Source organism: Loxodonta africana, chromosome 7 (genome assembly GCF_030014295.1).
Source record: "Loxodonta africana isolate mLoxAfr1 chromosome 7, mLoxAfr1.hap2, whole genome shotgun sequence".
NCBI lineage: Eukaryota > Metazoa > Chordata > Mammalia > Proboscidea > Elephantidae > Loxodonta > Loxodonta africana.
In genome coordinates, this window is record NC_087348.1 from 76,354,049 (window position 1) to 76,379,576 (window position 25,528).

Here is a 25,528-nt window from a genome sequence, read left to right on the forward strand (position 1 = left end):
TGGTCTCAACCCACCTGGAGCAAAGGCAAATGAAGAACACCAAGGTCACATGACAACTAAGAGCCCAAGAGACAGAAAGGGCCACATGAACCAGAGACCTACATCATCCTGAGACCAGAAGAACTAGTTGGTGCCCGGCCACAATCGATGACTGCCCTGACAGGGAGCACAACAGAGAACCCCTGAGGGAGCAGGAGATCAGTGGGATGCAGACCCCAAATTCTCATAAAAAGACCATACTTAATGGTCTGACTGAGACTAGAGGAATCCTGGCGGTCATGGTCCCCAAACCTTCTGTTGGCACAGGACAGGAACCATCCCTGAAGACAACTCATCAGACATGAAAGGGACTGGACAGTGGGTAGGAGAGAGATGCTGATGAAGAGTGAGCTAATTATATCAGGCGAACACTTGAGACTGTGTTGGCATCTCCTGTCTGGAGGGGGGATGGGAGGATAGAGAGAGTTGGAAGCTGACAAAAATGTCACGAAAGGAGAGACTGGAAGGGCTGACTCATTAGGGAGACAGCAAGTGGGTGTTCGGAGTAAGATGTATATAAACTTATATGTGACAGTCTGACTTGATTTGTAAACGTTCACTTGAAGCTCAATAAAAGTTAATAAAAAAAAGACAGTAAAAAAAAAGAAAAAGAAGTGGGCAAAGGATATGAACACACACTTCACTAAAGAAGATATTCAGGCAGCTAACAGATACATGAGAAAATGCTCTCGATCCTTAGCCATTAGAGAAATGCAGGTTAAAACTACGATGAGATTCCGTCTCACTCCAACAAGGCTGGCATTAATCCAAAAAACACAAAATAATAAATGTTGGAGAGGCTGTGGAGAGATTGGAACTCTTATACACTGCTGGTGGGAATGTCAAATGGTACAACCACTTTGGAAATCTATCTGGCGTTATCTTAAACAGTTAGAAATAGAACTACCATACAGAAATCCCACTCCTCGGAATATACCCTAGAGAAATAAGAGCCTTCACACAAACAGATATATGCACACTCATATTTATTGCAGCTCTGTTTACAATAGCAAAAAGCTGGAAGCAACGAAGGTGTCCATCAACGGATGAATGGGTAAATAAATTGTGGTATATTCACACAATGGAATAGTACGCATCGATAAAGAACAGTGATGAATCTGTGAAACATTTCATAACATGGAGGAACCTGAAAGGCATTATGCTGAGCGAAATGAGTCAGAGGCAAAAGGACAAATATTGTATAAGACCACTATTATAAGATCTTGAGAAATAGTATAAACTGAGAAGAACACATATTTTGTGGTTATGGGGGGGAGGGAGGGTGGGCGATGGTTTTTTCCGGATTAATTAGTAGATAAGAACTGCTTTAGGTGAAGGGAAGGAGAATACTCAATACATGGAAGGTCAGCTCAACTGGACTGGACCAAAAGCAAAGAAGTTTCCAGGATAAACTGAATGCTTCAAAGGTCAGCAGAGCAAGGGCGGGAGGTTGGGGACTATGGTTTAAGAGGACTTCTACGTCAACTGGCAAAATAATTCTATTATGAAAACATTCTGCATCCCACTTTGAAATGTGGCATCTGGGGTCTTAAATGCTAACACGCGGCCATCTAAGATGCAGCAATTGGTCTCAACCCACCTGGAGCAAAGGAAAATGAAGAACACCAAGGTCACACGATAACTAAGAGCCCAAGAGACCAAAAGGGCCACATGAACCAGAGACCTACATCATCCTGAGACCAGAAGAACTAGTTGGTGCCCGGCCACAATCGATGACTGCCCTGTCAGGGAGCACAACAGAGAACTCCTGAGGGAGCAGGAGATCAGTGGGATGCAGACCCCAAATTCTCATAAAAAGACCATACTTAATGGTCTGACTGAGACTAGAGGAATCCCGGCGGTTATGGTCCCCAAACCTTCTCTTGGCACAGGACAGGAACCATCCCCGAAGACAACTCATCAGACATGAAAGGGACTGGACAGTGGGTAGGAGAGAGATGCTGATGAAGAGTGAGCTAATTATATCAGGTGGACACTTGAGACTGTTTTGGCATCTCCTGTCTGGAGGGGGGATGGGAGGATAGAGAGAGTTGGAAGCTGGCAAAAATGTCACAAAAGGAGAGAATGGAAGGGCTGACCCATTAGGGGGAGAGCAAGTGGGAGTACGGAGTAAGGTGTATATAAACTTATATGTGACAGTATGACTTGATTTGTAAACGTTCACTTGAAGCTCAATAAAAGTTAATTAAAAAAAAATGTAAACGCAAAAAAAAAAAAAAAAAAGAAGAAAGGGACAAAATCAAAACATTACTTACACAACTTGGCCAAATAGAAAGAGAACAGCAAAAGTATCCCACAACCACCAAAGAAAGGAAATAAAAAGATCAGAGCAGAAATAAACAGAGAATAGAAAAACTGTAGAAAGAAGCAATAAACCCAAAATTCGGTTGTTTAAAGGTATCAACAAAATTGACAAACCACTAGCCAAATTGACAAAAGAAAAACAAGAGAGAATGCAAATAACCCAAATAGGGAATGAAATGGGGGACATTACAACAGATACAACTGAAATAAAAAGGATCATAACAGAGTATTATGAAAAACTACAGGAAATTTGAAAACCTACAGGAAATAGACAAATTTCTCAAAACACTCTACCTACCCAAACTAACACAAAATGCTGTTGAAAATCTGAACAGTCCCATAACAAGAAAAGAGACTGAGAAGGTAATTAAAAAAAAAAAAAAAAAAAAACTCCCGACAATAAAAAGCCCTGGCCCAGATGGCAACACTGGAGAATTCTACCAAATATTCAGAGAAGAGCTTACAGCAGTACTACTCAAACTATTTCAGAGCATAGAAAAGAAAGCAATATTTCCGAATTTATTCTATGAAGCCAGCATACCAATGATACCAAAGCCAGGCAAAGATACAGAAAAAAAGAAAATTACAGGCCATTATCTCTCATGAATATAGATGCAAAAATTCTCAACAAAATTCTAGCCAATAGAATTCAGCATCATATCAAAAAAAGAATACACCACGACCAAGTAGGATTCATAACAGGTATACAAGTATGGTTCAACATCAGAGAATCAATCAACGTAATCCACCATGTAAATAAAAGGAAAGAAAAGAATCACATGGTCATCTTAATTGATGCAGAAAAGCATTTGACAAGTCCAACACCCATTCCTGATAAAAATTCTCAATGAAATAGGTATAGAATGGAAATTCGTCAACATAGTAAAGGACATCTATGCAAAACCAATGCACAACATCATTCTCAATAGAGAAAGGCTGAAAACATTCCCCTTGAGAACAGGAACAGGACAAGGATGCCCTTTATCACCACTCCTATTTAACAGTGTGTTGGAAGTCTTAGCTAGAGCAATAAGGCAAGAAACAGAAGTAAAGGGCATCCAAATTGGTAATGAAGAAGTTAAAATGTCCAAATTTGTGGATGACATGATACTAAGAAAATCCAAAAGACTCCATGAGAAAACTACTGGAACTAATAGAAAGATTCAGCAGACTTGCAGGATACAAGATAAACATACAAAATCAGTTGGTTTCCTACATACCAATAAAGAGAACGGTGAAAAGGAAATCAGGAAAACAATACCGTTTACAATAGCCCTTAAAAAAATACAAAACTTGGGAATAAATCTAACCAGGGATGTAAAAGACCTATACACAGAAAACTACAAAACACTACTGCAAGAAACCAAAAGAGATATACCTATACATGCTCATGGATAGGTAGGCCCAACATTGTAAAAATGACAATTCTACCCAAAGTGATTTAAAAATACAATGCAATGCTGATACAAATACCAACAACATTCTATAAAAAAAAAAAAAAAGAGATGGAAAAACTTATCATTAACTTTATATGGAAAGAGAAGGAGCCCCAGATAAGTAAAACACTACTGAAGAAGAAGAATAAGGTAGGAGGGCTCGCACTACCTGACCTCAGAACCTACTATACAGCTAGGGTAGTCAAAACAGCCTGGTACTGGTACAACGACAGATACATTGACCAATGGAACGGAATTGAGAACTCAGATGTAAATCCATGCACGGATGGTCACCTGCTCTTCAACAAGGGCCCAAAATCCATCAAATGAGGAAAAGCCAGTCTTTTTACAAATGGTGCTGGCAAAACTGGATGTCCATGTGCAAAAAAATGAAACAGAGGCCATTCCTCACACCACTACAAAAACTAAGTCAAAAATAGATCAAAGTATAAAGCCAAAAATTACGAAGTTCATAGAAGAAAAAACAGGATCAATGCTAGAGGCCCTAATACACAGCATTAAAAGGATATAAATCACAACCAACAACACAAAAGCTCCAGAGAAAAACCTAGATAACTGGATCTTCTAAAAGTTGAACTCATCAAAGGACTTCACCAATAAAGTAGAAAGAGAACCTACAGACTGGGAAAAAATTTTTGGATATTACAAACCAGACAAAGGTCTAATCTCTAAAATCTATAAGAAAATCCAACACCTCTGCAACAAAAATACAAATAATCCAATTAAAAAATGGGCAAAGGAAATGAACAGACATGTCACCAAAGAAAACATTCTAGTGGCCAAAAGGCACATGAGGAAATGCTCACGATCTCTAGCCATCAGAAAAATGCAAATCAAAACCACAATGAGAACCATCTGACCCCAGCAGTATTGGCATGAATTAATAAAACAGAAAACAACAAATATTGGACAGGCAGCGGGGAGACTGGAACACTTATGCATTGCTGGTGGGAATGCAAAAGGATACAACCTTTTTGGAAAACGATATGGCGCTTCCTTAGAAAGATGGAAATAGAAATACCATAGGCTCCAGCTATCCCACTGCTAGGCATATATCCTAGAGAAATAAGCGTTGTCACACGAATAGATATATGTACCCCCATGTTCATTGCAGCATTGTTCACCATACCAAAAAGATGGAAACAATGTAGATGCGCATCAACAGATGAATGGATGGACAAACTATGTTACGTACACACAATGGAGTATTATTCAATGCTAAAGAACAAAAATGAATCTGTGAAGCATCACATGACGTGGGTGCATCTGGAGGACATTATAATGAGTGAAATAAGTCAATCACAAAAGGACAAATATTGTTGGAGACCACTACTGTAAAAACTTATGAAAAGGTTTACATACAAAAAGAAACAATATTTGATGGTTACGAGGGAGGGGAGGGGTGGTGATAGAAAAACACTTAAAAGACAATAGATAAGTGGTAACTCTGGTAAAGGGTAAGACAGTACACAATATTGGGGAAGCCAGCACAACCTGTACAAGGCAAGGCCATGGTAGCTCCATAGACACATCCAGTCTCCCAGAAGGACCAAATTGCTGGGCTGAGGGCTGTGGTGACCGTGCTCTCAGAAAACATCTAGCTCACGTAGCAGAAAAGAGTTTATAAAGACTATGTTCTACGTTCTACTTTGGTGAGTAGCGTCTGCGGTCTTAAAAGCCTGTGAGCCGCCATCTACAATACTCCACTATTCTCACCCCATCAGGAGCAAGGTAGGATGAAGAAAACTAAAGACATAAGGGAAAGATTAGTCCAAAGGACTAATGGATCACATCTACCACTGCCTCCACCAGGGTGAGTCCAATACAGCTAGATGGACCCAGCTACCACCACTGACTGCTCGGACAGGGGTCACAATAGAGGGTCCTGGACAGAGCTGGGGAAAACTGAAGAACAAAACTCTAACTCAAAAAGAAAGACCAGACTTGCTGGCATGACAGAGACTGGAGAAACGCTGAGAGTATGGCCCCGGGAAACCCTTACAGCTCAGTAATGAGGCCAATCCTGCGGTTCACCATTCAGCCAAAGATTGAACAGGCCCATGGAACAAAATAAGACTAAAGGGGCATGCAAGCCCTGGGGCAGGGACTGGAAGGCAGGAGGGAACAGGAGCACTGGTAATAGGGAACCCAGTGCAGAGAAGGGAGAGCGTTGACATGTCTTCAGGTTGTTAACAAACATCATACAGCAATGTGTGTACTAACTGTTTGATGAGAAATTGGTTTGTTCTGTAAACTTTCATCTAAAGGTCAATAAAATTAAAAAAAATGTTTATTCACCCTGATGGAGCAGGTGAGCAGTGGGATCCAGGCCTCAAATTCTCGTAAAAGGACCAGACTTAATGGTCTAACTGAGACTAGAAAGACCTCAGAGGTCATGGTCCCCAGAGCTTCTATTAGCTCAAGACTGGAACCATTCCCCAAGACAACTCTTCCGACAAGGATTTCACTGGTGAAGAGTGAGTTTCTTGGATCAAGTAGACACATCAGACTACATGGGCAGCTCCTGTCTGGAGGGGAGATGTGAAGGCCGACAGAAGCTGGCTGAATGGACACAGGAATACAGGGTGGAGAGGAATGTGCAGTCTCATTAGCTGGAGAGCAACTAGGAGTATATAGCAAGGTGTGTATAAATTTTTGTATGAGAGACTGACTTGATTTGTAAACTTCCACTTAAAGCACAATAAATATTAAAGAAAAAAAAGCTCCTTGCGATTTTTTGCTATGTAACCCCATCCCCCGCAGTCCTTTGTTTGCCACACCTGATAAAACCTCACTGTTCTCTCTACAATTTGGAACAAGCTGTAGCATCTTGCCTGGGAGCTTGTGTTTGCCCGTTTCGTGGTTTTATCCTTCAATAAAACTCTTTATTTTTATTTCTTAAAAAAAAAAAAAGCCAAACCCATTGCTGTCAAGTCCATTGCAACTAGCAGAGTGTAAATCTGGTGTTTTACCGTGACACTTCCAAGTTCATCCTGATTCCATGTTACTTCCTTAATAAACCATGTAACTGTGAGTATGGCCTGTGAGTTGTGTCTGGCCACTGTCACAAGTTATCAAACCCAGCAGGGAAGTAGAGAGTGCAGTGGGGAGGACAGCTGGTGTCAGAATTAGCAAAAACTTTGAAGAGTGGAAGTGTGTCTGACCTCAACCTCATATGAGTCAGCTTTGTGCTGATGCTTGTTCTCATCCTCCCTGAAGTCAAAGTTCGACACTATCGCTAACTCATTGCAGAAGGTCAAAAGCTTGTACATAAAATACTATATTACTAAAACAAATTAAAGAAGACCTAAATAAATGAAAGGACAGTCTGTTTATGGACTGGAAGTCTTAACATAGCTAAGATGTCAATACTACCCAAAGCAACCTACAAATTCAATGCAATCCACATCAAACTTCCAACAGCCTTTTTTTGCAGGAATGGAAAACCAATTCTCAAATTTATATGGAAGAAGAAGGAGCCCCGAGTAGCTAAAGCAATCTTAAAGAAGAAAGAAGTTGGAGGACTCAGGCTTCCTGATTTCAAAACATATTATAAACCCACACTAATTAAAACACCCTGGGATTGGTATAATAATAGAAACATAGCTCAATGGAACAGTGTTGTGAGTCCAGAAATAAATTCATACATCTATGATCAGCCAATTTGTGACAAGGCTGCTAAATCTATTTAGGGGGGAAGGAAGTCTCTTCAATAAACTGTGCTAGAAAAACTGGATTTCCATGTGCAGACAAATGAATCAGAACCCATGCCTCATAGTATTCAAAAAAAATTTTAAATAGATGTAGAACCAAAATGTGAAACTATAAAATTCTCACACTATAGGGGCACAGCTGTAGGATGTACTTCTTAATCATGGATTATCAGCTATGGCAACAAAAGGATCACTGAAGAGGACATTCAAATGGCTTAAAAACACATGATAAGATGCTGAACATCATTAGTCATTGATGCTGTTAGTTGCTGTCTAGTTCCTTATTAATATTTGTATCGGACGGGGTGATGGGTCATCATTTGTCTTATGAGCCCCTTCTCCACTTCCACCAAAGGGAGCATCGGGAGGACATTATAAAATGAGGATTAGCAGGAGAATTATATTCTTTGGGTTGAAGATACTTGCTTCTACCATCATCTCCCTAGTTACATACGCCACAAACCAGGAGTCATCCCTTTGCAGCAAGTGGTATGAAAGACTGTCTTTTTGGAAATCATTTTTTTACTTCATAGTTCTGAACCTGTATAACCTTTAAGATATTTATTTTATAACTTTTGCTAGAAAAATATGTACATGTCTTAATTTTGTCATTAAAAATTCAACTTTGTATGGTGGTATCCACATCATATTCCCCAAGGTATCAAATAGTTTCTTACTCTCACTACCAAATACTTATAAAATGAACAAGCTGAATGAATAAAGATAAAAATACCTTTTATATATGAACTTTAGTATTCCCTAAGATTAAAAAGTAATATTTAGTTTTGAGAAATTATTTTATTATACCCCAATAATTGTCAAATGAAAGTACTCCAACACCTACGTAGAAACAAAAATAAATAAATAGGCCACTTGAGAATTGACAGAACCCTTAAGACTAGTTGTGTATGTGTGATTTGAACTGTTCAGTTTCCACTGGAGAATGTGATGATGATCTTCAATGCTTTAAGTTCACATTTGAATCTTCGGAGATTTGTCCCCAAAGGCAAACAATAACAGAAAGATGGCATGGATGCTATATAAATACAATGACTTTGGATTTATTACTGAAAGATGAATGAATTATTTCAAGAGGTAAGTAAGTTTTCAGCATCTGTGAGTGAACCTGACGTATTGATTGTAATTCACCATTGAGAACACTTTCCTCCCCTAGATTGTGTCCGTACTCACAAGTCATAGTTGGGTTACCTCGCAGATGTAAACAAGCAGTCAGCTAGCAAGTAACTTTGAATTCACTTAAGTTTCCAGTTAGGTTAGTGTAAAAAAAATGAGCTTAATTCGAATTACTAGGACTCCTTATTTATCCACCCGTAAGGCCAGAAACACTATCTACATGCAACATTCAGCCACAATGCTAATTAATTCATTACTTTCTAGATTCTTTGGAGATTTATTATTTTAACCACCTTTGCAGAAAGATTTACTTTATTTATAGGTCTGAGCACTCTAGGGTCACAGTCAACAAGACACAATGGGCATAGCCACTGGGTTTGGTTTTTCCTTTTTGTAGAAAGATTTACTTTATTTATGGGTCTGAGTGCTCTAGGATCACAGTCAACAAGACACAATGGACAAAGCCCAGTATAAAAAGCCAGAGAATGTGCAGATGAGGATCAACCTGGCCACTAGCTGGGTGATCCTGGCTAAACTTCTTAACTTGTGAGGCTATACTTTATTCAGTTGTATATTATGTCAATAATATTATTTCTTTCTACAATACTCCAATTAGAAAACATTGGTACAGTAGAAAATGATTTGATTTGTGTGGATAACTGCACTTCAATTACATCCTGAGTATCAGTCATACAGTGCTTTGTATGATGATTAGTTTGATATTTCACACTCCTTCATAAAACAATAATATTTCAACTACAAATATTTAATAAATTTGCAAAAGGTGACTATTCCCTAATTTGAAACTCCTGTGTCATATTACTATCAAGGATAACTGTATTTCTCCTTTAAAATAATGTTCTTGTTTAACTGATAGACTTGGTGAACTATATAACTAACTAGGTATCTCTTTTATATATTAGCTATCAGAAAGCAGAAAGGCTAATCTCCTTAACTAATTTCTAAGTATACTCAACTTCATCAGTATAATTGTTCAATGTCATTAATGTTATAGTTACTAAAGAAGTTGACTGGATTCAAACTCTGGGTTTCCCATTCTGATTCCACCACTTCCTATGCAACTTTAGGCAAGTTACTTAACCTTTCTGGTATCAGTTTCCTTATCTATGAAATGGGAATAATAAAATACCTAATATTATTTCATGGAAATTAACACAGAAGTATGAATATAAAATGCTTAGTCCTGTGTGGGTTGTTTAGTAAGCATTAATTAATATTAGCTATTATGCTAATTTTAAATATGTAATCGAATACACATTTTTTTAACTTACCAATCCTTTTGTTATTTGCATAAGTCTTATGTTTTCTAATTTTTACATTTAGAGTCACTTTGAATGCTTTATTGTGAAAAATAATATTGGGAAGAAAACAATACATCATTTCAACCAAGTTATCTGATGCTTTTAATAAAAGTGATTAAAAACCTAGAGAGGGACTCATCACTACATATAAATATATGCTTTTTGGGGGGTTTTAAGTAAACCTTAAATTTTTAAAAACAAAACTTGTAAAATTTACTTATAAAGACTTCCATGTATATATTTACAAAAATGAAACCATGAAATTCATAGCTTCTTTAATGCAATATTTTCATCACAGGCCCTTTTTGAACCAGCTACATCGTCTCATGGATTCCCCGGTGGATGGAAACCACACTGCAGTGACAGAGTTCATTTTATTGGGCTTAACAGAAGATCCTACCCTTCGGGTCACCCTCTTCATGGTCGTCCAGTGCATCTGTCTGGTGACCATATCTGGCAATCTCAGCACAATCATCCTTATCAGAATCTCTCCTCAGCTCCATCATCCTATGTATCTTTTCCTGAGCCACTTGGCTTTGACTGACATAGGCTATTCATCCTCTGTCAAACCCAGTATGCTTGTAAACTTCCTGGTGGAGAAAAATACCATCTCCTATCTTGGATGTGGGATCCAACTTGGATCAGCTGCTTTCTTTGGACCACTTGGGTGTTTTCTTCTGGCTGCCATGGCCTATGATCACTTTGTAGCAATCTGCAACCCACTGCTTTATTCAACTAAAATGTCCACAAAAGTCTGTGAGCAGTTATTATCTGTGGCTTATGTAGGTGGTTTTCTCGATGCTTCCTCCTTTACCATTTCCTTCTTTTCTTTATTCTTCTGTGGACCTAATTGAGTCGATCATTTTTTCTGTGATTTTGCTCCTTTAGTTGAACTGATGTCAGTATCCCTGCAGTGGCCCCCTCATTTTCTGCTGGCTCCATCATTGTGGTCACAGTGTTTGTCATAGCCATCTCCTATGTCTACAACCTCATCATCATCCTGAAGATGCACTCCACCGAGGGCCGCCACAAGCCCTTCTCCACCTGCACCTCCCACCTCACTACAGTCACTGTGTTCTATGGGACAATTACATTCATTTACGTGAAGAATCATATCAGATTACTATGAAAAATTTTACTCTAACAAATTTGAAAACCTAGAATGGATGAATTCCTAGAAACATACTACCTGCCTAAACTAACACAAACAGAGGTAGATCAACTAAATAGACCCAAAACAAGGATTGAAAAGGTAATAATAATAAAAAAAAACTCCTAACAAAAAAAGTCCTCACCCGGACAGCTTCACTGCAGAGTTTTACCAAAAGTTTAGAGAAAAATTATCACCACTGCTACTAAATGTATTTCAGAACATAGAAATGGTTGAAATACTCCCAAACTCATTCTATGAAGCCAGCATATCCTTGATACCAAAACCACATAAAGACACCACAAGAAAAGAAAATTACAGACCTATATCCCTTATGAACACATATGTAAAAATGTTTAACAAAACTCTAGCCAATACAATTCAACAACATATCAAAAAAATAATTCACCATGACCAAGTAGGATTTGTACCAGGAATGGTTAAACATTACAAAAACAGTTAATGCAATCCATCATATAAATAAAACAAAAGACAAGAACCATATGAACTTATCAATTGATGCAGAAAAGGCATTTGACAAAGTTCAACAGCCAGTCATGATAACAAACTCTCAGTAAAATAGAAATAGAAGGAAAATTCCTCAATATACTAAAGGGCATTTATACAAAGTCAACAGCCAACATCTTCCTAAATGGACAGAGTCTGAAAGCATTCCCCTTGGGATCGGGAACCAGGCAAGGATGCCCTTTATCACCACTCTTATTCAACATTGTGCTGGAGGTCCTAGCCCAAGCTGATAGGCTAGATAAAGAAATAAAGGGCATCCAGATTGGTAAGGGCAAAGTAAAAGAATCTCTATTTGCAGATGACAGGATCTTATACACAGAAAACCCAAAAGAATCCTCAAGAAAACTGTTGAAACTAATAGAAGAGTTCGGCAGAATATCAGAATACAAGATAAACATACAAAAATCAGTTGGATTCCTCTACACCAACAAAAAGAACATCGAAGAGGAAATCACTAAATCGATACTATTTACAGTACCCCCAAGAAGATAAAACACCTAGCAATAAATCTTGCCAGAGATGTAAAAGACCTATACAAAGAAAACTACAAGCAGCTACTGCAAGAAACCAAAAGAGACCTAGTAAGTGGAAAAACATACCTTGCTCATGGCTAGGAAGACTCAACATTGTAAAAATGTCTATTCTAACAAAAGCAATCTATAGAAACAATGCAATTGTGATCCAAATTAAAATGATATTTTTTAATGAGATGGAGAAACAAACCACCAACTTCATACGGAAGGGAAAGAGGCCCTAGAGAAGTAAAGTATTACTGAAAAAGAAGAACCAAGTGGAAGGCCTCACTCTACCTGATTTTAGAACCTATTATCCTCCCACAGTAGTCAAAACAGCTTGGTACTGGTACAACAACGGATACATAGACCAATGGAACAGAATTGAGAATCCAGACATAAATCCATCCACATATGAACAGCTGATATTTGACAAAGGCCCAAAGTCAGTTAAATGGGGAAAAGACTGTCTCTTTAACAAATGGTACTGGCATAACTGGATATCCATGGGCAAAAAATTAAAACAAGACCCATACCTCACACTATGCATAAAAACCAACTCAAAATGGATCAAAGACCTAAATATAAAATCTAAAATGATAAAGATCATGGAAGAAAAAATAGTGACAACACTAGGAGCCCTAATACATGGCATAAACAGTGTACAAATCATTACTAACAATACAGAACAGAAACTTGATAACTGGGAGCTCCTAAAAATCAAACACCTGTGCTCATTCAAAGACTTCAACAAAAGAGTAAAAAGATTACCTACAGACTGGGAAAAATTTTTAGCTATGATATTTCCGATCAGCATCTGATCTCTAAAATGTACATGATACTGCAAAACCTCAACTACAAAAAGACAAATAACCCCATTAAAAAATGGGCAAAGGATATGCACAGGCACTTCACTAAAGAAGACATTCAGGCAGTGAACAGATACATGAGGAGATGCTCACGATCATTAGCCATTAGAGAAACGCAAATCCATCTCACTCCAACAAGGCTGGCATTAATTCAAAAAATATGAAACAAGAAATGATGGAGAGGTTGTAGAGAGACTGGAACACTTCTACACTGCTGGTGGGAATGTAAAATGGTACAACCACTTTGGAAATCTACTTGGTGATTCCTTAAGAGGCTAGAAATAGAACTGCCATACGATCCAGCAATCCTACTCCTTGGACTATATCCTAGATAAATAAAAGCCTTCACACGAACAGATATACACACATCCATGTTCATTGCAGCACTATTTACAATACCAAAGAGATGGAAGCAACCAAGGTGCCCCTAACAGTAGAATGGATAAATAAATTATGGTATAGTCATGCAATGGAATACTATGCATCGATGAAGAACAATGATGAATCTATGAAACATTTCGTAAGATGGAGGAATCTGGAAGGCACTATGCTGAGTGAAATTAGTTGCAAAAAGCCAAATATTGCATAAGACCACTATTATAAGAACTTGAGAAATAGTTTAAACAGAGAAGAAAACATTCCTTGCTGGTTATGAAAGCGGGGGAGGAGGGATGGAGGGAGACAGGTTTTCACTACTTAGATAGTAGATAAGAACTATTTTTGGTGAAGAGAAAGACAACACCCAATACTGGAGAGGTCAGCACAACTGGACTAAACCAAAAGCAAAGAAGTCTCCTGAATAAACTGAACGCTTCGAAGGCCAGCATAGCAGGGACGGGGATTTGGGGACCATGGTTTCAGGGGACATCTAAGTCAATTGGCATAATAAAATCTATTAAGATACCATTCTGCATCCCATTTTAGAGAGTGGCGTCTGGGGACTCAAACGCTAGCAAGTAGCCATCTAAATTGCATCAGTTGGTCTCAGCCCACCTGGAACAAAGGAAAATGAAGAACACCAAAGTCACAAGGTAATTACAAGCGCAAGAGACAGAAAGGGCCACATAAACCAGAGACTACATCGACGTGAGACCAGAAGAACTAGATGGTGCCTGGCTACATCCAATGACTGCTCTGACAGAGAACCCCTGAGGGGGCAGGAGAGCAGTGGGATGCATATCAAAATTCTCCTTAAAAGACCAAACTTAATGGTTTGACTCAGACTAGAAGGACACCGGTGGTCATGGTCCCCAGACCTTCTGTTAGCCCAAGACAGGAACCATTCCCAAAGCCAACTCTTCAGACAGGGATTGGACTGGACAATGGGACAGAAAATGATACTGGTGAAGAGTGAGCTTCTTAGAGCAAGTAGACACAAGAGACTATGTTGGCATCTCTGGTCTTGAGGGGAGACGGGAGGGCAGATGGGGTCAGAAGCTGGCCAGATGGACTAGAAAAGAGAGACTTGGAGGGAATGAGTGTAGAGAAAAATTAGGAGTATATAGCAAGGTGTTTATACAGTTTTGTAAGAGAGACTGACTTGATTTCTAAACTTTCACTTAAAGCACAATAAGAAATATTTAAAAATTTATACAGAGTGCTTCTAATATTTCTAGTATTCTGTACTCTATGGCAAATATAAGTGACAAAGGTGTATGCCCTCCTGGAATTAATATTCTAGCAGAGAGGACAGAAATGAAACTAAAAATACCTGATACAGACTATTAGAAGTTGGTGAGTGCTATGGAGAGAGAAAACGCAAAGCAAAGGAAAGGAGACTGACATGTCAGTGTAGACCTCAGAGAAGCTAACATGTGAACAAAGGATTGAAGTTGGTGAAGACACTTCATGCCAGCTGTGGTGCTGCCTCTGTACACACATGCAGTTGACTTTTGAGGCTTCTGTTCCAGCAGTGGCAGGCTTGGTAATTTTAATCAATTCTCATGGTGACTACCACTAAATAAAACTTAAGAAAATATTAAATACATCATAAAATCACATTAGAGCTTACAGGATAATAAGTGAGAACCCAAATAAACTGTGATTACCCAGAAAGTGAGCTCAGCACACAGAAGTGCATTTATAATGAGGAGATTTGAGAAGCAGAAGAAAAAGCTAAGAACTGGGGCTGTGGATTTAGTGTTCTTTTGGAGCGAGAGAGGCAGAAGTAAAGCCTAGGACATGTCCAGGTGAGAAGTCTAATTCATACACCTCATATACACCGTGATGGTAGGGAGAAATATGAAGTAAACAAGCCTTTGTACAGATTTGCAGCCCTGGAAATCTAGGGAAAGTCAAGCCTGGAACTTGGGTTAAGGTGGTCTAAGACAAGGTGACTTGAATAAATACATGAACATCCTATCTGGAGAAAGGTCTTCATTCTAAGCCATTATTTTTCCTGCCAATAATTATGACCATTGAAGAGTGAAAAATAATGCCTAACACAAAAGGAAACAGGAAACTAAACATAGGAACCAGTAGGAACAACAGACCACAGAAAATAAATCACTAAGATATGGGAATTAACAGAGATTAAGAAATAAAAGAAACTTAAAAATAAATACAATCAACTCAACAAAATACTAGGAAACCAAATCGAAACATATATTAAAGGATTATATACCATAATCAAGTGAGATTTATCCCAGGAAGGAAAAATCAACACTAGAAAATCAATCAATGTAATATAGCAAACTAATAGAACACAGGAAAGGACCACTTGTTCATCTCAATCAGTACAAAAACGCATTTGACAAAATTCAACACCCTTTCATGATAAAAACGAGATAGGAATATGAGGGAAATGAGTTTCCTTGTGTAGCCTTTTGCCTTGCTTCTGCATAAGAAAGAGAGAGGAAGAACTCAGCTTGGGAAATTTTTCTCCTGGGCCCTGAGGAATTGTTATTACTTCCCTTGTTACAGTTACCCAGGGAAGAAGCCAGTCCTGCCAGTAGAAAATGTCAGTTATTATGAAATAGATGGAGCAACTTGAGAGGGGATTGGTCAGTGTAGCCCAGCGAAGGGATTGGTCAGTTATTACACAAGGAGATACATAAAATCTGCCCAAGAAGATTGAGCCACTTGCCTACATAAGCAACCATCCCACAGAGTTTGAGGGGTTACCTGACTAACATCAAGAAGAGCCTGAAATGGAGTGTGTCTTTTGGACCCAGGCTCCTGTGCTGAGAACCTCCTAGATCCAGGAGACAAAGAGAGCTGTAGCACTGAAGTACAGGGTGAGACAGCATGGTGGGCAAACCCATGGAGAAAGAGAACTTAGGGCTTTTAGGTAGGAGGACTGCTGCTGTTTTGTGGTGCCTTCGGGTACTTGTTAGTAGAGCTAATAAGCTCCAGGCCAGGCATGAGCAGGGGTAGAGGCCAGGCCCAGGGGGAGACAGAGGCCAGGCCAGCAGGAGCAGAGGTAGAGGCAAGGCCCATACTCTGAGAGTGAGGGCCAGCATCCACAGCTAAGCAGAAGCCATCCTGATAGAAGAACTATATCCTCAGTTATTCGTGTTACTTCTCTGTATGTGGACTTTAAAATTTAAACTAAGGTACTGGCATAACCGAAATGGATGACTTCAGTCCTAAATTAAAACTCCATTCTGAATTAAACAGAAATCTTAACTATTCCTGTTCTAAAGAGAAAATTTAGCCATTTTGTAAAAATTTAACTGCTCGGAACACAAAGGGAGCAAGAGTCAGGATTTCTGGCTGGGATGAGGAATTGTTTGTTGACAGTGTTTATTAAGCATGTTTATTCAGCTCGGTCTTAAAAGAATGCCTATCTCAAGCATGTCCATAGGTCAGGAAATAGGATTACAATTAATTATGTTAAGAAGAAGCCTATAACTGTCGCATAACTCTGTAACCAAGATGACGTAAATGTCAATTAACCAAGCCTTAGTCAAACTACTTTTTCACTCATTGGAATCTTCCGCTCCATTTCTGTTCTTTTTTAAACCTGTAACTAGGTAAAGTCATAAGTCTGTTACCTTGAAATGAGGGAAGAGGGAGACATACAGCTATAGTAAAAATTGTTCGTAACAAAATGCCTTCTTAAACAAATCTCGGGATGTAACAACCTCAGAATGTATCAAATAGACTTACTGATGTTAAGAAAAATGTCTTGGTCAAATATGTTAGAGAGGTTAGAGATTAATGTGAAGAAAGCTTGTAGTTTAAGAAAATCCTTGTATTTTTTGCAATGTAACCCTCCCCTCCGCCCCCTGTGTCTGCAGTCCTTGTTTGTTCCACCTGATAAAACCTCACTATTCTCCCTGCAATTTGGAACACACTGCAGCATCTTGCCTGGGTGTTTGTGTGTTTGCCCGTTTCATAAAATGTTTTATCCTTAAGTAAAACTCTTTGTTTTTATTTCTCCAAAAAAAACCCCAAATTCAAACCCACTGCTGTGGAGTCGATTCCAACTAGCAGAGTGTAAATCTGGTGTTTCACCATGACACTTCCAAGTTAATCCTGATCCCATGTTACCTCCTTAATGAACCATGTAACAGTGAGTATAGTCTGTGACTTGTGTGTGGCCATTGTACCAAACTATCAAACCCAGGAGGGAAGTAGAGAGTGCAGTGTGGAGGATAGCTGGTGTTAGAATTAGTATAAACTTTAAAGACTGGAAGTATGTCTGATCTTAACCTCATAGGAATCAGCTTTGTGGTGAATCTCATTCTCCCTGAGTTTAATTAAGGTCCGGTGCCACCGACACCTCTTTGCAGAAGGTGAAAGACTTGTACATAAAATAGTATAAGACATTACTAAGACAAATTAAAGAAGACCTAAATAAATGAAAGGACAGTGTGTGTTCATGGATAGGAAGGCTTAAAAAGCTGTCAATACTACCCAAAGCAATCTACAAATTCAGTGCAATACCCATAAAATTCCAAAAGCCTTTTTTTGCAGAAATGGAAAACCAATTCTCACATTTATTTGGAAGGAGAAGGAACCCCAAAGAGCTGAAGCAATCTTGAAGGAGAACAAAGTTGGAGGACTCAGGCTTCCTGATTTCAAAACATACTATAAAACCACAGTAATTAAACCAGCCTGGGACTGGTATAATAGCAGACATATACATCAACGGAACAGCATTGAGAGTCCATAAATAAAATCATACATCTATGATCAAATGATTTTTGATAAGGATATTTATTTAGTTGGGAAATAAATCTCTTCAATAAATTGTGCTGAAAAAATTGGATTTCCATGTGCAGAAAAATAAATCAGAATCCATAACTGTTGGTGCTGTTAGGCACCGTTGAGTCGATTCCAACTCGTAGCGACCCTATGCACAACAGAACAGAACACTGCCCGGACCTGAGCCATCCTTACAATCGTTGTTATGCTTGAGCTCATTGTTGCAGCCACTGTGTCAATCCACCTCGTTGAGGGTCTTCTTCTTTTCCACCGACCCTGTACTCTGCCAAGCATGATGTCCTTCTCCAGGGACTGATCCCTCCTGACAACATGTCCAAAGTATGTAAGATGCAGTTTCGCCATCCTTACCTCTAAGGAGCATTCTGGCCACACTTCTTCCAAGACAGATTCGTTCGTTCTGTTGGGAGTCCATGGAATATTCAATATTCTTTGCCAACACCACAATTCAAAGGCACCAACTCTTCTTCGGTCTTCCTTATTCATTGTCCAGCTTTCACATGCATATGATGTGGTTGAAAATACCATGGCTTGGGTCAGGCTCACCTTAGTCTTCAGGGTGACATCTTTGCTTTTCAATACTTTGAAGAGGTCTTTTGCAGCAGATTTGCCCAATGCAATGCATCTTTTGATTTTTTGACTGCTGCTTCCATGGCTGTTGATTGTGGATCCAAGTAAAATGAAATCCTTGACAACTTCAATGTTTTCTCTGTTTATCATGATATTGCTCGTTGGTCCAGTTGTGAGGATTTTTGTTGTCTTTATGTTGAGGTGTAGTCCATACTGAAGGCTGTGGTCTTTGATCTTCATTAGTAAGTGCTTTAGGTCCTCTTCACTTTCAGCAAGAAAGGTTGTGTCATCAGCATAACACAGGTTGTTAATGAGTCTTCCTCCAATCCTGATGCCCCATTCTTCTTCACATAGTCCAGCTTCTGGTACTAGTTGCTCAGCATACAGATTAAATAGGTATGGTGAAAGAATACAACCCTGACGCACACCTTTCCTGGCTTTAATCCAATCAGTATCCCCTTGTTCTGTCCAAAGAACTGCCTCTTGATCTATGTCAAGGTTCCTCAAGAGCACAATTAAGTGTTCTGGAATTCCCATTCTTCGCAGTGTTATCCATAGTTTGTTATGATCCACACAGTCGAATACCTTTGCATAGTCAATAAAACACAGGTAGACATCCTTCTGGTATTCTCTGCTTTCAGCCATGATCCATCTCACATCAGCAATGATATCCCTGGCTCCATGTCCTCTTCTGAAACCGGCCTGAATTTCTGGCAGTTCCCTGTCGATATACTGCTGCAGCCGTTTTTGAATGATCTTCAGCAAAATTTTGCTTGCATGTTGTATTAATGATATCGTTCTATAATTTCCACATTCAGTTGGATCACCTCTCTTGGGAATAGGCATAAATATGGATCTCTCCCAGGCAGTTGGCTAGGAAGCTGTCTCCCATATTTCTTGGCATAGATGAGTGAGCACCTCCAGCGCTGCATCTGTTTGTTGAAACATCTCAATTGATATTCCATCAATTCCTGGAGCCTTATTTTTCGCCAATGCCTTCAGAGCAGCTTGGACTTCTTCCTTCAGTACCATCGGTTCCTTATCATATGCCATCTCTTGAAATGGTTGAACATCGACTAATTCTTTTTGGTATAATGACTCTGTGTATTCCTTCCATCTTCTTTTGATGCTTCCTGTGTCGATTAATATTTTGCCTATAGAATCTTTCCGTATCACGACTTGAGGATTGAATTTTTTCTTTGGTTATTTCAGCTTTTCAGCTTGAGAAACACAGAGCGTGTTCTTGCCTTTAGGTTTTCCATCTCCAGCTCTTTGTACCTTTCATTATAATTCTTTGTCTTCTCGAGAGGCCTTCTGAAATCTTCTGCTCAGTTCTTCTACTTCATGAATTCTTCCTTTTGCTTTAGCTGCTGGACACTCAAGAGCAAGTTTCAGAGTCTCCTCTGATGTCCATCTTGGTCTTTTCTTTCTTTCCTTTCTTGTCAATGACTTCTTGCTCTCTTCATGTGTAATGTCCTTGATGTCATTCTACAACTCATCTGGTCTTGGGTCACCAGTGTTCAATGTGTCAGACTTATTCTTCAGATGGTCTCTAAATTCAGGTGGGATGTATTCAAGGTCATATTTTGGCCCTCGTGGAGTGGCTCTGATTTTCTTCAGTTTCAGCTTGAACTTGCATATGAGCAATTGATGGTCTGTTCCACAGTCGGCCCCTGGCCTTGTACAAACTGATGATTTCGAGCTTTTCCATTATCTCTTTCCACAGATATAGTCAATTTGATATCTGTGTGTTCCATCTGGCGAGGTCCATGTGTAGAGTCACTGTTTATGTTAATGAAAGAAGGTATTTGCAATGAAGAAGTTGCTGGTCTTGCAAAATTCTATCATTTCATCTCCAGCATTGTTTCCATCACCAAGACCATATTTTCCAATTACTGATCCTTCTTCTTTGTTTCTAACTTTCACATTCCAATTGCCAGTAATTATCAATGCATCTTGATTGCATGTTCGATCAATTTCAGACTGCAGCAGCTGATAAAAATCTTCTATTTCCTCATCTTTGGCCCTAGTGGTTGGTGCGTAAATTTCAATAATGGTTGTATTAAGTGGTCTTCCCTGTAGGCATATGGATATTATCCTATTACTGACAGCATTGTACTTCAGGACAGATCTTGAAACGTTCTTTTTGACGATGAATGCAACACCATTCTTCAAGCTGTCATTCTCAGCATAGGAGACTATATGATTGTCTGATTCAAAATGGCCAATACCAGTCCATTTCAGCTCACTAATACCTAGGATATCAATGTTTATGCATTCCAGTTCATTTTTGAATGATTTCCAATTTTCCTAGATTCATACTTCATACATTCCAGGTTCCGATTATTAATGGATGTTTGCAGTTGTTTCTTCTCATTTTGAGTCGTGCCACATCAGCGAATGAAGGTCCCGAAAGTTTTACTCCATCCACGTCATTAAGGTTCACTCTACTTTGAGTCCATACCTAATACTATTAAAAATTTTTTTTAAATAGATGAAGAACCGAAATACAAAACCATAAGATTCTTACAACAAAATGTGGGAGCACAGCTATAGGATGTACTTCCTAATGATGGATTATCAGATATGACAGCCAAAGGATCACTGAAGAGGACATTCAGATGGCTTAAAAACACATGGAAAGATGCTCAACAGCATTAGTTATTGCTGTTGTAGTTGCTGTCTAGTGGCTTATTAGTACTTGTATAGGATGGAGTGCTGGGTCACTATGTTTATGAGCCACTTTCCCACTTCCACCAAGGGGAGCACTGGTAGGACTTTATAAAGTAAGGATTAGGAAGAGAATTATATTGAGTCATCGGGTTGAAGATACTTGCTTCTACCATCATCTTTCTAGTCACATAAGCCACAAACCACTAGTCACCCCTTTGTGGCAATGCAGTAAGAATACTGTCTTATTAAATTATGCATAACTTTTTTATTTCATAGTTCTCAAGCTATACAACTTTTAAGGTACTTATTTCATAACTTTTGCTAGAAAAAATATGTACATATCTTAAATAATTTTGTTATTAAACATTCAACTTTACATGCTGTTCTACCTCATATTTCCCAAGGTATCGAACAGACTTTCTTATTCTCACTACCAAACACTTACAAAATGAACAAGCTGAATGAATGAATGAAGATAATGTTACCTTTTATGTATGAACTTAAGTATTCCTTAAGATGAAATATCAAAGTAAATTAAAAACTAACATTTAGTTATGAGAAATTTATTTTATTATATCCCCGTAATTGTCAAATGAATCTGCACCAATACCTATATAGAAACAAAAATGAATTAATAAACTGGCCACTTGAGAATTGACAGAACCCTTAAGACTAGTCGCGTATGTGTGATTTGAACTGTTCAATTTCCACTGGAGGATGTGATAATGATCTTTGGTGCTTTGAATTCACATTTGAATCTTCAAAGAGCTTTATCCCCAAAGGCGAACAATAATAGGATGATAGCATTGCTGCTATATAAATACAATGACTTTGGATTTATCACTGAAAGATGAACAAATTATTTTAAGAGGTAAGATTTCAGCATTTATGAGTGAATCTGAAGTATTGATTATAATTTACCACTGAGAACACTTTGCTCTCTAAGATTGTGTCCGTACTCAGAAGCCATAGTTGGGGAACCAGGCAGATGTAATCAGGCCATCAGCTAGCAAGTAACATTGATTGAATTCTTTAAGATTCTAGTTAGAGTAGTGTGAAAAAATGAGCTTCATTCAAAATACCAGGACTCCTTATTTATCCATCCAACATTCCAGAAATTCATATAATCTTTAAAACTATCTATACACGACATTTGCCAAAATGCTAACTAATTCGTTAGCATCTAGATTCTTTGGGGATTTATTATTCTAAACATCTTTGCAGAAAGATTTACTTTATTTAAAGGTCTGAGTGCTCTAGGATCACAATCAACAAGACTCAATGGACAAAGTCCAGGATAAAAAACCAGAAAATTTGCAGATGAGGGTCAACCTGGCCACTAGCTGGGTGATCCTGGCTAAACTTCTTAACTTGTGAGGCTATACTTTATTCAGCTCTATACTATGTCAAAAATAATATTGTTTCATTCTACAATACTCCATTTAGGAAACATTGTTACAGTAGAAAATGATTTGATTTATTTGCATAATTGCACTTTAATTACATCTTGAATATTAGTCGTATGGTGTTTTGTATGGTGATTCGATTGATATTACACACTCCTTCATAAAAAAATATTTTAACTACAAATATTGAATACATTTATAGAAGGTGACTATTCCCTAATTTTAAATTCTTGTGTTGTATTAACATGAACAATAATTGTATTTCACCCATTAGCACAAGTTGCTTAAACTCCTCATTCTCCTTTTTCTCATGTGAAAAATAAGCATAATAAAAAGCAGGTCATTTCACAAAATTATTGTAATTGTGAGTATTAAATTTATGTAAAATGTTAAGCACAATTCTTGGCACAAAATAAGCTCTGAATGAGTGCTGGTTCTTATTTTGTTGGAGGAAAACCCTACTTCACTCATTCTTCAGAAAGAGAGAGATAAGAGTTTCTAAAGTTAGGATTAGCTAGAGAATTAGAATAAGATTTTTGTCTTCAGATTGACAGCACATGTTTACCATGACTATCCCCTCTACACTGTAAATTACTCCTCAGGAGGGAACCCACTGAGGCATTGACAGTGGGTGAAAGAATATTTCTTGTCTGGAATTCCTCCAAGATTCTTTTTAGACTTTAGCTCTCTAACTTACACATTTTTCAAGATGTGTATTTTCTAACTTTTGCTATAATAATTACTGTACATGTCTTAATAATTCTTGTTATTTAAAATTCAACTTTACATAAAGTTCCATCTTATATTCCCCAAGGTACTTAATGACTTGTCTTGTAAATATCAGTAAAAAATATTTATCAGTGAACAACACAGAATGGATAAAGCTAAGACTACCTTATTATATCTGTAGTTCAGTACTGAGTATCCCTTAATCAGAAATACCAAAGTAAACTTGGAACCAACATTTAGGTAGAAAAGCAAAACCAAACCAGTTGCCATAGATTCGACTCTGACTCATAGAGACAGTAAGACACTTTACACTCTACTCCTCAATAATTATTAAATGAAGGTTATAGACCTGTGCATGAACATCTATGGAGAAACAAAAGAATAAACTGACCACTTGAGAATTTCCAGAATCCTGGGCGGAAACCCTGGTGGCGCAGTTGTTAAGCGCTATGGCTGCTAACCAAAGGGTCAGCAGTTTGAACCCGCCAGGTGCTCCTTGGAAACTCTGTGGGGAAGTTCCACCCTGTCCTACAGGGTCGTTATGAGTCAGAAAACCCTGGGCGGCAGTGGGTTTAGCTCTGGTTCTGTGTGGCCGGCAGCTGCTCAGTGTGCCCTCCAGACTGTGATAACGCTCCGTGGGGCTTCGGAATTCACATCTGGGTCTCCAGAGTCTTCAGGGATTTATCCCCAAAGACTACGATAGTAAATGATAATCCATGTAACCACGGTGACTTTAGAATTGTTACCAAAGATGAGTGAGTTTTTACTCCAAGAGGTAAGAATTTCTTTTTTTTGTAATGAATCTGAAAATTGATTTTCATTTACCATCTGAGAGACATTACTCTCTAAGGCTGTCTGTACTCACAGGTCAAGGACGGCAAACGGCACACGTAATCAACTAATCAACCAGCCAGTAAGAATCTCTGGCTGATTTACTCTGTTTCCACAATCAGTTTCATGTGAATAAAAAGGGATAATCCAAGTTACCAGGATTCCATATGACCAGAGATTTATATGATCATTCAACACCATCTAAACGAGATATTTAGCCAGTTAAAAAACAAAAACAAAAAAACCAGTGCCATGGAGTGGATTCCAAGATGCGTTGGGTATTTATTGTTAGTAAATAGCTTGGCAGAAAAACTTACTTTGCTTATGGGTCTGAATGCTTTTAACAGTGGACAAGTTCAGAATGTAAAGCTGGAACATCTGAAGATGTGAGCCAACATAGCCACTGGGGGGTGATCCTCGGTAAACTTTAAAAATTTTTAGGTTACACTTTATTCACCTGTACACAGACATGTGCGGCTTAAAACATTGCACATCATATAGTCCACGGTCTTATGAAGTTCTTTTTTTTTTTTTTTCAATGGAAAACAGCTCACCTTTTGTGTATTTGTCCCTAATGGTTTTAATGGAGCTCTGGTGGCTTAGAGGTTAAGAGCTGGCTGCTAACCAAAATATCAGTAGTTCAAATCCACTATCTGCTCCTTGGAAACCCTATAGGTTCTACTCTGCCCTATAGGTCACTGCGAGTTGGAATTGACTTGCCCGCAACTACTGTGTTTGCTTTTTTAAAAAATCGTTTTAAAGACCCTGAACCCAGACCCCCTTAGCACTGGACAACCAGTGGGATATAGGCAGGTGAGTCAGAGGACTCGGCTCTGGGCAGGGGCTCTTAGGTTTTCTCAGGCAGTGGCTGAGGCTGGGGCTGCGGGGGCTGTGGGTACTCCTGCAGTTCAGCCTGGCAGACCATCTGGCTGGGCCCACTCTGCCCTCTGCCACCTGACTTCCTTACCTCCTGTGACTGTGCTCCTACCACCACCTGTTCCACTGGCCTCTGCCTGCAGCTCCAGCACTAGGAGTATTGGCAACAGCAGCGATGAGGACGACTGGAAGCTGGCTCCCAAAAGGTTTTTAACATGGTGTTAG

At 38.7% G+C, this 25,528-nt stretch overlaps 1 protein-coding gene across 1 annotated transcript; it reads left to right on the forward strand.

The window, feature by feature from the left end:
- The first annotated feature begins 9,122 nt into the window (after positions 1–9,122).
- Positions 9,123–25,528, forward strand: LOC135232147 (olfactory receptor 5P67-like). Its single transcript, XM_064289469.1, has 4 exons — positions 9,123–9,214; positions 10,289–10,746; positions 10,905–11,092; positions 25,190–25,528. Exons 1-4 carry the CDS (start codon positions 9,123–9,125, stop codon positions 25,526–25,528), a joined length of 1,077 nt encoding a protein of 358 aa, XP_064145539.1.